Genomic DNA, 11,960 nt, shown 5'->3' on the forward strand with positions numbered 1-11,960 from the left:
AAACTTTCTGAGAACCTACATCCAGGTACTACCCGTGCTGCGGTTGATGGCTTCAATTGACGACGGAGCGGTTCATGTGGGATCACCAATGGGGCGCATAAGTAGTTGTTTATCGCATATGCTGGTGTTGGGTTTGCTTGCCTGGTTCATCGTTTATGCAAGCTGCTTTACAGAAGGGACACGCGCTGGAGTTGAGGACCTGTAGACGAGATATCCCATACATCAATGCCAGCACAAGATACGGTTTTTTCTCTTCTTTTGCGAGAGCTCAATCCATTCAGTCTATCTTCTGATAAAAAAAAAACTTTGCAACAGACAACTTCAACTTTTCCCAACCAGTACCCGTCGTACAACGCCCGCATAATCACATTCATCAACCAATTATCCTTGCTTGCCCTTGCTACAAACGCTGTCGAGGGGAGATCGCCATCCCAGGAAAGGAGGCCAGGCCGCTTATTGACCCAAGCTCTTTGTAAAAGCAACTATCCAGCCCTTTTTTCCTCTTTGTCATACTCCAAACTCGTAGAGACTCGTCAGGCCACATATGTTCGTTCTGCACTTCATGCAGTTCTTTTCTTCCCTTTAGCTTTTCCTTCTTTCCTTCGTTCGTATTCCCAGACAACATCCTGTGCTTCCGGAAAATTGGGGGTTACCAGCAGCAACCACAACAGTAGGAAAAGGTCAAAAAAGACACCCCGACATGAGGTTGTCAACTATTGACAAAGAATACTGAACCGCTGGGAAGTCGAGCAACACTGGTATCCTTCCATTGCCCGTAGCTGTCTGTCCCCAGTCGACTCCGAGACTCGTATTAATTCTAGAGGGGGGTGTATCGTGGCCGGTCGCAAAACGTCACTAGTAAGTCTATGAGGGTATAAAACGGATAAGAGCAGACTTGGTCGAGTCGAGCTGATAATCGACCGAAAATAAAATGTCCGCGAAAGCAATAAAACGCCGCACGATATGCCGCAAACCGACTCCGTAGCATCGGGTTTCTGGTTGGACGCTTCCAGGCCCCATGCCGGGATGTTGCTGAGAATTCAGTAGACACACCCTTGAACGTAGTAAAGTTCAGTACCACGTGGGGGATGAATCGATCGGGAAAATTCCGCCAAACGACGTTGCTGCTGTGCGCCTACATCATCTGGTCCTCGCCGATCCCAGGAAGGTTTGACATGGAATTCTCCATGAGACCCGGTAGGCTAGTGAGGTTCTGGAGCCCCGCAGCCAGGAACTTGAAGTCGGGGTTGCACGGTGCGGAATGTCCTTTGTGCTGTGCTTCGGGTCAGCCTCGGTGTCTTGCCAGTGCGGAAATAGGGCACAACTAACGTATTTGAGACCATTCAGGTTCTTGTAGCGCTTGCCACACACGTCGCAGGAAAACGGCTTCTCCTTCTCCATGCCCAGAGTGCCAGGGTAGGGTGCGCTGGTTTCGGGGTTGACGATGGAGAAAGTTCCGTCGCCGTTTTCGTGCAATTGTTGCGTTTGGTGGCCGTGAGTTTTGTGGTACCTGTTTGAGTCATGGTCAGGCACAAGTTGCACACCAATAGAGTCATTGCAAACTTACTTGAGGCCATTCTGGTTCTTGTACGCTTTTTCGCAGCCGATAACGGGACACTTGAATGGCTTGTGCTCCTCGGGAACCATCATAGCGCCAAACTTCTGAATAAGGGCCTTGTTGGCAGGGCTGTTGGGCTGGCTTGGATCGAAACCCATTCCAATAAGGTGCTGCTGAATAGCCCGTTGCTGGTTGCTAAGTGCGCCGCCCGGGCTATAGAGGTGCTTGGCAGGATCATTGATGCAGAACTCGGGGTTCGTGCTGGAGTTGCCAAAGTTCACATCCCCAAAGTTTGATCCATTCAGCTCCATGTTGCCGCCCATTGGCATGCCGGGCAGATCCTCGTCCATGTCATCCATAGACTGCATCTGAGAGTTCTGGAGGAAACCGTTGTTCGATCGTTGCTGCTGAGGCGTTTGCTGCGTGGTGAGCGTGGGTGTGTTTACGGAGGAAACGGTGGGGTTGTGCTGCAGGCCAAAGCTCGCGGCTGCAGGCGTCGCTGGCTGAGATGTCCGCAATCCTTGAGTGAGGCCTGAGGCGTTGACATGCAGCTGCGGTCTTTGCTGTTGACCGAACATTGTGCGAGTTTGGGACATTGTTCGCTGCTGGGTCTGGCTGTCGTCCATTTCCATATGCCCAAGCGCGTCATCCATCTCCATGTCGCCGACGGTCTCCATCTCATCCAAATGCGACATTTGGCTCTGCTGGCCCGACATGTTTTGCTGGCCTAGTTGCATGCCGATGCCTCCGATGCCGCCACCCAAGTTCGAACCTGGACGGCTCTGTTGGCCGAGTTGAGACAAGGAAGCCGTATTTTGTTGCTGAGTCTGCGGTCTTACGCTGCTTGCTCTGGAAGACGGTTGTGTAGACATGACCGAGAATGGTGCATTGCGCGCAGTATTCGGGCTCGGCTGAGTATGCGACTCCTCATAATGCTGGAGAAGATCGTGCAGGTTGGGTAGGTTAAGGCCGCAGCAGGTGAAGTCCTTCATGAAGCTGGCTTCCAGCTTAGGCAAGTACGAGCCGGAGTGGAAAGATGGCGATGCCTGGTGAGCGAAGGGCGAGGTGCCGGCCATGGCAATACTAGCGCAACAAAATCAGCGATCTATTGTTCTGGAGGAGGTGAGGGGATATTGCATTGCCCGAGTCTCACGAAATTCGTAGTTTTGGCGACGCCGAGGAGGCGCGTCTCTTGAGGGGTAGACGGAAGTAAACTTACTCGTCGCGAATGAAGCTACCGAAGGACATGGGAGCCCAGCTGGAATTGCCGCCCATCAGGCTGCCGGCAAGACCGAGACTCTCACGTCTTTGGCGGTTGACATGATCGCGATTGGGGTTGGCCATAGAAATGGGCTTGGGACCAGCACTGACAAAGGAGTCCTGACGACTCCGACCCATGGCCGAATCCATGGCGGGGCCTGTGGTCATATCGATGCTCTTGGTCGGGATGGGAGGAAAGTTGAGGAGTTCGTCGGGCAGCTGGAAGGGATTTCTTTCGAAGCTGGATTTGGCGGGGACAGCTGAGGGGGAGCGTGAGAGATCGCGAGTGGGCGTGGCGATGGTGATTGGCTTGGAGGACCACACGCTTGGACGGGAATCAGGCACGTCAAAAGAGTCGGTGGGTGTGAGGGGTTGAGGGGAAGGCGAGTTGGGGGTAAGAGAGGTTGAGTTGGAGGAGCCTGGTGAAGGAGAAGCGAAGGCGTTGTCAGAAGCAGACGAGGACGCCGACGCACGATAACTAATATTATCGGCGCTGGCGCAGTCACTTGTAATGGGCGTGCGCCTGTCTTGTCTGTTGTGGGCGGCGGCGGTGGACCGGTTGGACGGGTCCTCGGTACTTGTTGGGTTTAACCAGCGAAAGGCGCTCCTCATGTCAGCTGGAAGTAGCCGTTGTATTGGGTTAGGTAGGGGACCGTGGCACCCAGAACGTTTCTCGACCCTTTTTGTGGGTAGTTATTAAATCGGGCCACCTGCTGCAGCCGGCGGATGCGCCCCGAAAAAGGAGATCGAGTCCGGTCTCGACTAGCAGTGAGTGTGATGCAGAGGGGGAGGGGTGTATTCCGTGTGTGAGGAGCAGGTGTTCCTGGTTCTTGCGTTGCTGAGTACTTTTTTTTTTTTTTTTTTTTTTTTTTTTTTTTTTTTTTTTTCCCNTTTTTTTTTTTTTTTTTTTTTTTTTTTTTTTTTTTTTTTTTGCCGCTACTCTCTCGATCTTTTTGTTGTCGCTGCAGTCGCAAAAGGTCAACTGCGTTTTATGAGGAGGACTCGACGCAAGGTATATGGCCGTTGTGTACCTGGTCGGCTGCGGGAGGTTTGGGCCAATAAAATTGTATGCGTACCAGTAGCACTGGGCTGCTGGCAATTCACCGTGGGTGACCGGGGAGGCAAATAAAGGTGGGCTGGGGGGCCGATGGGGGCGACAACGGGAACAACGACGACACGACGACGACGGAGACGACGGAAGAGAGACGGCTCGGTATTGGTAATGACAAGTAGATTCGGATCGAAGGCCGGCAGAGGCGATTTCTGAACCAAGGTGCAACACGTAATGGAGGCACGCAAAGCCCTACGGTTCTTAGCGTCCGGTATTCGAGGAACTAAATCCGACCGGCGGCGGCAGTGTTGGTGACAGCGGAATTGTTCCTTTGCAAAGGTGCTGCGACTCGATGGTAGGCCCGATTCTTTGATTGTGTCTTGTCGAGGAAGAAGAGAGAGACCATCGATAGTATGAGATGCTATTCGACCAGGTCGCAGCGGTCCAAGCAGAGGATGATGTCTGAGGTTGCGTGGACGACGACGCTGTTTGTTGTTATTATAAGTGGTCGTCTTATAACCGGTTCGTTGCAAGGCGGTAACCAAGATATGCTGCTCGTACGTGGGGTAGAATAATCGTAGCAACAACAAAGATGTAGGTGCAGTCTGTCAAAGCTACGAAGGGGGAGAGTCCAAGTATATATGATTTGGAAAAAGCAAACCTCGGGGTAGGTAGGAGTGGAATGCGAGAAAGGTAGGGGCGACGGGATGGGGAAGGGGTTAAGAATAAGAAGGCTTGCAGTATGGGGGAGCTGGAGATGTGCATGCGAGTGTTGACTCGACTCAAGATCAGATCCAGGTTGACCCAGTGTCGAGGTACCTGCACCTGTATAGCCAGTCCGGGCTCAAGGTTCCATAGATCGGTCCAAGATGAAGGAGGTGAGGACCACGCGCGGAGGGTATCCGTAAGGCAGAGCTCGGCCGACGTTTGGGGGCGTTGGACGGAGGGGACACTACGAAGGAGAGGAGAAGGGCAGCAGGGGAGTGACATGTACTTTGTACGGAGCAGGAGGACTGTTTGTATGTAATGTCCAGCAAACCATACGGGCACTGCGGTGGTTTAGACTCGGCAATGGTGATGCGGGAAGGGGCATCGTAGTGAACCTGGTTGAGCCGGCTGGGCCTTGCCTTAGGTTTCCATTGCTCTCCAGGTAAAAGTGAAGGCTCACTTTGGCTTACATCGGGGCACGGCCAAAGAAAGCCAATGCAAGGCAGGCAACCAAACAACCAACTGGAGGACGACGACGGGAACAAGATGCGGACGAATGGCAGCCGCCGCCGCCACACAGACACACACCTTAACGGTCAGTGACTCTTCGACGGACCTTAGTGTGACTCGACAACAGCAAACGGTGGGCGACTAGGGACTAGAGTGGCAGAGTAAGGTTCACGGTGTTTGGTGTCTGTTCTGGCTGCCGTCCATTCCCTCTTTTGCCTTCAATACCAAGCTACATCGAGACAGGTCTGGCAGGTAGCTGGGAGGGGAAAAGAAACAGGACGAGAGAGAGAGAGAAAGAGAGAGATGGACCAGACACACTACGTACTCGGACGAGGCAGGAGTGACAGTGCTGTGTGGGTAGGAGGTAGCTGCGACATCAGAAAAAGCGAAGTAGCAAGTACCACGGAGCACCTCTCCATTGCCCCTGCCCGCCTGTGTTGCTCCAGCTCCAGCTCCTGCTCTGCTTCGGCTCCGCATGAACGACGGAGGCGTCAACATCAGGAAAGAGGCGCGGGAAGCCAGCAGGAAGAAAGGAAAGAGTTGGCAGGCAAGCGCGTCCCCAAGTCCCCCAGTGCAAAGAGCCTAACCTCGACGAATAACAACACGCGAGAAGGTAAGGTAAGGCAGGCAGAACAGGCCTGACAGGGTATCTCAGTCGACAACAAGCATGGCACGCCCCACCAGCGGAGGAACAACAGACGAGAAAGAAGCAACGACTCGAACTCGCTGGCGGCTCCAGGGGCCGGCAGGGCATCCAAAGGGAAAGGGACCTTTTTTCTCCCACGGCCGGAAAAGAAGCAATTCTGACGGAGCACCCATTGGTCTCTAAGCACCACACTGCGCATGTTCATTAATCGAGACGAGGGCCTGCCTGCGACCACTGCCGTCCTCACCGCGCGGCGGATATGCCTCTTTTTCCAGCACCCATCAATCCATCCACCTCCATGCCGCAACTTGCAAGAGAGAGGCGACACTCCTCCATTACTTCGACCACTCGTCAATACATAGTGATGGACACCATCGCCATGGCAATTTCCAAGTCATGACACCGTGCTTGCGACACCACCCACCACCTTCCACCCACCGCCGCATGTACCGTTTCCGGGAACGTCACTCGACCCGAGTGTCCATAACCTCAACCACCTCACCACCATCAACATCATCGCCCTCTGCCGCTGCACCGTCGCGCTAGGTACACCGCATCGAAGCCGTTCCTGGATCTGCTTCTCGCCACATATCCAGCCGCCAGCGGTACCCGTTCCCAAGTACCGGCACCATCCCAGACGGCCCCCCAAAAAAAGGTCCCTTGGGCCCTCTTTCGAGACGGCGCGCAAGCGAGGGTGTGCCTACACATCCTCTGTCACTGTCCATCCACCGCAACCACTTATACGCATCACCGTCCAATGCAATCTCAACCACCATCTGCTACTTTCCGTCACAAATCTTCAACTCCGAGAAAATTAACAGTAGAGGGCTAAGGAGGGGCTCTCGAGGCCAAATTCCCATGTTCAACCAGCTCTCAAGCACAGGGGACGGAGCGGGATCCAGCCCGTTACGTGATTGACCCAGTATCTTGGAGACCTTCCCTGGCCAGAGACAAGGTCAAGGTCCTTGTGTTTACTGGAACCCGTCGATTTGCAAGGCAGCTCCAGGCTTTGCCATCCCTCGCCCACCGCCTACGACACAATTCTATGCGGACGGATACGTACCTTGGACGGCGGGACCATTCCTGATTTCATCACCTCTCATGCCCAAGACCAACATTTCGCGCACAGGCCCGATCCACGTTGCCCATCATGGCCATGCGAACCCGCCCCTTCGAGTAACCCGGTACGCTGGGCTATGCGAAAAGCAGCGAGGCAATTCGAAGAGGCTGGCTCGGCGTCTGTGCCGCTGTTGTCTGAGATATCCGCTGTGCCTGAACCGCTCCAAGCTGGGCTGGGAGGGAGGGAGGGAGGCTGGTGGGCGCTGTCTTGCAAACGATCGTCGTCCTGCTTTGCCAGCTGAGACGTCACCACGCGCAAGCCAATTGCTGGCGCCAATCGTCCGATCGGCCATGACCCCACGATGAAGGGTATCTTGGGAAGCACACTCTCTATCCGTAGTACTATCCGTATTGCGCAGCGAGCTCATGCCAAGCCCAAGTTCCATGGCAGGCGATTTCCACAAAACTTTGTACGAGAGCTCCGGCTGGCAGTAAGGTCGTGGCGGTCACCAAAGGAAATCAACGTCAAGAGCTACGAAATTGCCCAGTCTTTTTGCTGCGCTGGTGGATCTTACGGTACCGACGGATGAATATTCTACGACGTGAATGGACAAGGCTGCCGCACAACCGCGTTTGCGCTGCCATGCTTGACTCATAACCAGACGTTTAGTGTCGGGGGGAGGCCTGTTGTTTAGCCACCCCATGCTCCATGACTGTCTCTCGTGCATACACCAGCCGCTATCCGTCTTCGGTGATTGACCGTCTAGAACGACTGCAACAACTTTTTGGCCATGGCACACAGAAGAGAATGCCACTGAGGAGCAGGCGCAAGACGACCGAGGCTTCCATTGTATACGGGATGGGGGGCTTGAAGCCTCCGGCAAAACCGAAGTCTACTACCCAGACAACGACAGATGCTGATATTCGCACTTCAGAGACAAGCTCGAAATATTGCACCCCCAATACGTCGGCAAGCATGTCACAGAAGGAAAAAAGATTGTGGCAGAAACACGATCTCATACTTCACGACTGTAGTGAGGAAGGCGGTCTGTCGGTCGAAGGCTGGGCTTAGGGTCCTGGTACAGGCGGGAGCGCGCTGTGGGCTGGCAATGTCGAGCACCCTGCCTCGCCTTACCAGTTACCGTCATTCCTCACGGTTACGGTGGAGGCAATGGAACGCTGGGAACACGGTGCATCGAAGACCTGCAGAAGCGGAGCAGAAGGACAGCCCCCCACCCTCCCATGGCGGCCCACGCCGGGCACGACGAATGACAGCTTCGATAATGGCACCCCGAAAGCGCAGCCAAGCCCAACTTCGGGACGCCAGGCCTCTGCCTGGCTGCTCCATCCCTGCTAGCCGCTACAACTAAAACGAGCCTAACGCTCGCCGTGCACACCCTGCTGCCTTTCCCAGAGTTCGCTCCCGCTCCGGATGAATTCACCGTCGCATGGGTGGTCTGCGCGAGGCACTTAACACTTTGCTCCTCAGGGACGACACGGCCCCTGGCGCTGCTGGCTGGCAGAAACTGGCAACTTGCACGCCGCCTACCAAGTCAACACTAAGCGCTGCAGGCCCGAATCCCAATTCCGCCGACGGTTGTGCCATGTCTCAGAGCAAAAAAAAAAAAAAAAAAAAAAAAAAGGNAAAAAAAAAAAAAAAAAAAAAAAAAAAAAAAAGCTGGAGCGTAACCAAAGCTGGAGCAACGAGGAGGAGGAGGAGGAGGAGCAGCAGCAGCAACAGCAGCAGCGTCGTGCATTGGCCTCTAGGGCATGCAGCATCTACAGCGTGGAAATGTTTCGTCGCTGAGGTGCCGTACGCTTGAAAAGCGGTGTGGGACATTTCCCACGGAGACGGACGCATTACCTACCGTGGTAGATACTACCTATGATCGACAACATGATGAGGTGGTAGACGGATACGCATACTCCTCCGGCCCATCAGCTACAGAGCGTGGGTTGTTTGGAGAGTCCGAGGCATTTTCATCATTCTTCAAATCTAGAGGCCCAGAAAGCCATGGGTTGTGGATTATGGAGCAGTCCGCAAGAGATGTTGTCTTTGCTCCTCAGCCGCGCAAAGCGAGCAATTACAAACAGAAGTCTGCCGACCCTTGACGGGACGTGGATAGCTGCTGCACCGTTGCAAACGAACCTCGTTTTCGGCACATCATTTCCTCGTCTAACAAGCTTTGGCTCGTTTACCATGTTGATATGCATCAACAGACGAGGTTGGATGCGCATCGCCTAGGCGTGACTAACGGTCACTATTCTCAATCCAACGACGTTCAACGCCGTCGGCTATGGCACACGTCTTCTGCCATGATTCTTCCACGAGTCCTAGCTCACCAAGAATCGCGGTGCATGGTGGGGGCTCAAAAGAGCTGTAGATCTCCAGGGGACTTTCTCGCTTATTGTCCTCAAGTGAGTTGCAACAAGGGCTTTCAACGTTGTGCCCGCAAGACACCGGATCTCTATGCGATCTTGGTATGAGCTTCGATCTCAAACCCCTCCACCGGACCTCTGTCCAGTTCAGACTTGCGACGTCGAACTCCACAACTGACTGCATCCTGCATGTGATGGCCGCGCCTGGATGCAGATGTTGGATCATGCCTTGGAGGCGATCATTTCTATCATCGATATCGGTTTCCCTTAATCGTCTCCCCGACCCAGTCGACCGTTACGACGTACACCTTGACTGACGCCCACGCACGCGTGGCCAACGAGCCACTGACACTGACACCACCATCCGCGCAGCACCCCGCAGGCACGGAGCCCCCAACATTCGTGTTACATCTTACCAACTTCCCGGCCGAGATCGCGGAGACGGCAACGGCAACGTCAGCGTTTGCTCACCGTTCGGCCGTCCTTCAAGACATTGAGAGCCAGGCGCCGCAGCGGGGTTTGGCTCGAAATGCCGCAATCTCGATACTGCATGGCACGCCGCTCATCACTCTTCACCAATCCACGTGTGGATACTAAGGGTCCCGCCGTACGAGATGATCGGTTTCTTCTTGGCAGGAGATTATTGTATGCATGTCTTTGTGTCTCGATGCTGCAGAGCCATTTGGCCCTCTGACTTCTCGGCCATGCACACGTCCGAATACCCTCCAAGCAGGCATCTGATATTGTTAGGATACCCTGGGAAGGAAATACTTGACTTGCGACTTCGGTGCAGACGAGATGCATTGCCCGACCAAACACCGATCCCTGAGTATGACTTCACAGGAGGAACGGACTCGCTTCGATAATTCGTCTGCAGGCAGCTGGATGCTACCTCGGTTTCAACGTTCTTCGTTGATCATCCTCAGCTGTTCAAACATTTGATGTGCAGGGTGAAATGGGTCCTTGGCCCTCGGGATTTGTGCGACTGGCTGTCTTCCACAGCACTAGAACCAGAGCAGCGAGATAGATACGTAATGTCTTCAACGCCGGACGCGCTCCGGTCGAATGACTCGGCGCCAGCCGATCTAATGAGGCTTGGTCCAGGTTCACCCAAGATGGAGCTCCGGGACGCGGCGTATTGGGTAGAAAGGACACTGCGCCCAATAATTGAAAACAAGCAAGCAGAAGCCTGTGCACACGACTCCCACGGTGCATGAGGCATGAATCAAACAAGAGGAAGCCTAGACTGGAGGGCCAACGGTTCGGATGATTGAACGAATAGAGCAACGCTCGAGGCTGAAGAGGCAAGACTTAAGGTATCGGCGAGTTCCAGAGGTGGCGCACAAAACAGAGCTACCGATGAAGCCGCAATTTAGTTGCAAGAAACAGAAACAGCCTTCTCGGAAGGCCTTCTAGATGCGTCAAGATGAAATGCCGGCACATTGTTGACTGCACGGGCAAAGGCTACCAGTCGGTGTGAAGGGTCCGTATTCTTCTTCGGGCTTGCTGTGGGTGAACGTGGCAGGGCGGAAGCGCACAGAGGACCCTGACCCTAGCAAGGATTGTGGAAGGTTTCTAGAAGACGGTTCGGGCTGAAGAATGAGGCGGCGCAACCAGATTGGATTGCCCCTCACCTCATCAACAATACTCCGTGCAACAGGCCTACGAATACACTAATCACATTCGTAGGGGACCTGGACCTTGCGCGTGGACGTTCTCGCTGCTACCAAAAGTAGACTCATCGGACACGGCAGCATGCTCTGCCACGCCATGCCATGCGTACCTCGGAGAGAGCCAGAAGGCTTCATCCAACCAGCGGTGAGCACCACGGGGTGCAGATTGCGGATGGATGCACCGCATGAGTACGAGGACCCTGAATCGGAAGTGTGGAAGTTCTGTGGGATTGTGGACGTGGACTGCATGACTAGGACCCTGAGTATCTAGATGGTCTGAAACGCAAGGACTTCCGAAACTCGTCGAGGGTTAACCTAAGGTAAAGTCACCTCCTATTTCCGCACCGACCCCAACTGTGCACATACGATCCCACGCTGGAGAGTTTGGGCTCGGGCAGTTTGAAGTTGCACTGGACGGCGACGGGACGAGTTTCGTTCACCGCCCTTGCATTCTGACTTAGCGACCGCCAAGGACAATGTTTAGAGCTTCTGGTTGTTTTTTTTTAACGCCCGAATGGTCACCATCTGGTTGACGTTGCGAAATACGGTCTTGGTACTGAATGAATACTTTGGCATCTCCAAGCGCCGACATTGACACCCACGGAAAGACAGACCACAGCTGCAATTCCGGAAATACGAGTAGGTGGGAGACAGGATTTGTATTATCCGTCAGTTGCAACGAGTGAAATCGGGCTCTCGGTCCGACAGAGTCGTATTCAATCCTTTCCGATGGATATTTACCTGAGAAATTCCAACTTATGCAATTTCCGTCAAACATGGCCGAACCTGGCGGTTTGGCCAGCAATTGTGAGACAAAGAACCAATATTATTAATCTTCAAGGGGGGAAAAACAAAAACTACAGATTACCGACACATGTCAGCACCACGTTCCTGGATGACATCTGGGGTACACCAAGCAATTGCACCAACCTGCAGAGTGGTGTCAGAAGCACAGAATGTCAGAAAGCCCAAGCTGAACATCAGCCCATTTGCATCCTGACTGATCGCACCTAACGAACAGGCTTCTAGAAGAGTGATGGAGGCGGCTAGAAGCCGGCGAATACTGCCGAAGACCAGGCACATGCTCTCGGCCTCGCCCGATCAGACGGGCTCGTT

At 54.0% G+C, this 11,960-nt stretch overlaps 1 protein-coding gene across 1 annotated transcript; it reads right to left on the reverse strand.

The window, feature by feature from the left end:
• Positions 1-1,135: 1,135 nt before the first annotated feature.
• GCG54_00000303 (Transcription factor SFP1) lies at positions 1,136-3,430 on the reverse strand (the record flags this gene model as incomplete). Its single annotated transcript, XM_045400444.1, has 4 exons — positions 1,136-1,273; positions 1,330-1,510; positions 1,568-2,641; positions 2,778-3,430. 4 exons carry the CDS (start codon positions 3,428-3,430, stop codon positions 1,136-1,138), a joined length of 2,046 nt encoding a protein of 681 aa, XP_045262095.1.
• Positions 3,431-11,960: the final 8,530 nt, after the last annotated feature.

The sequence above is a fragment of the Colletotrichum gloeosporioides genome (genome assembly GCF_011800055.1).
Source record: "Colletotrichum gloeosporioides strain Lc1 chromosome Unknown consensus_59, whole genome shotgun sequence".
Lineage (NCBI taxonomy): Eukaryota > Fungi > Ascomycota > Sordariomycetes > Glomerellales > Glomerellaceae > Colletotrichum > Colletotrichum gloeosporioides.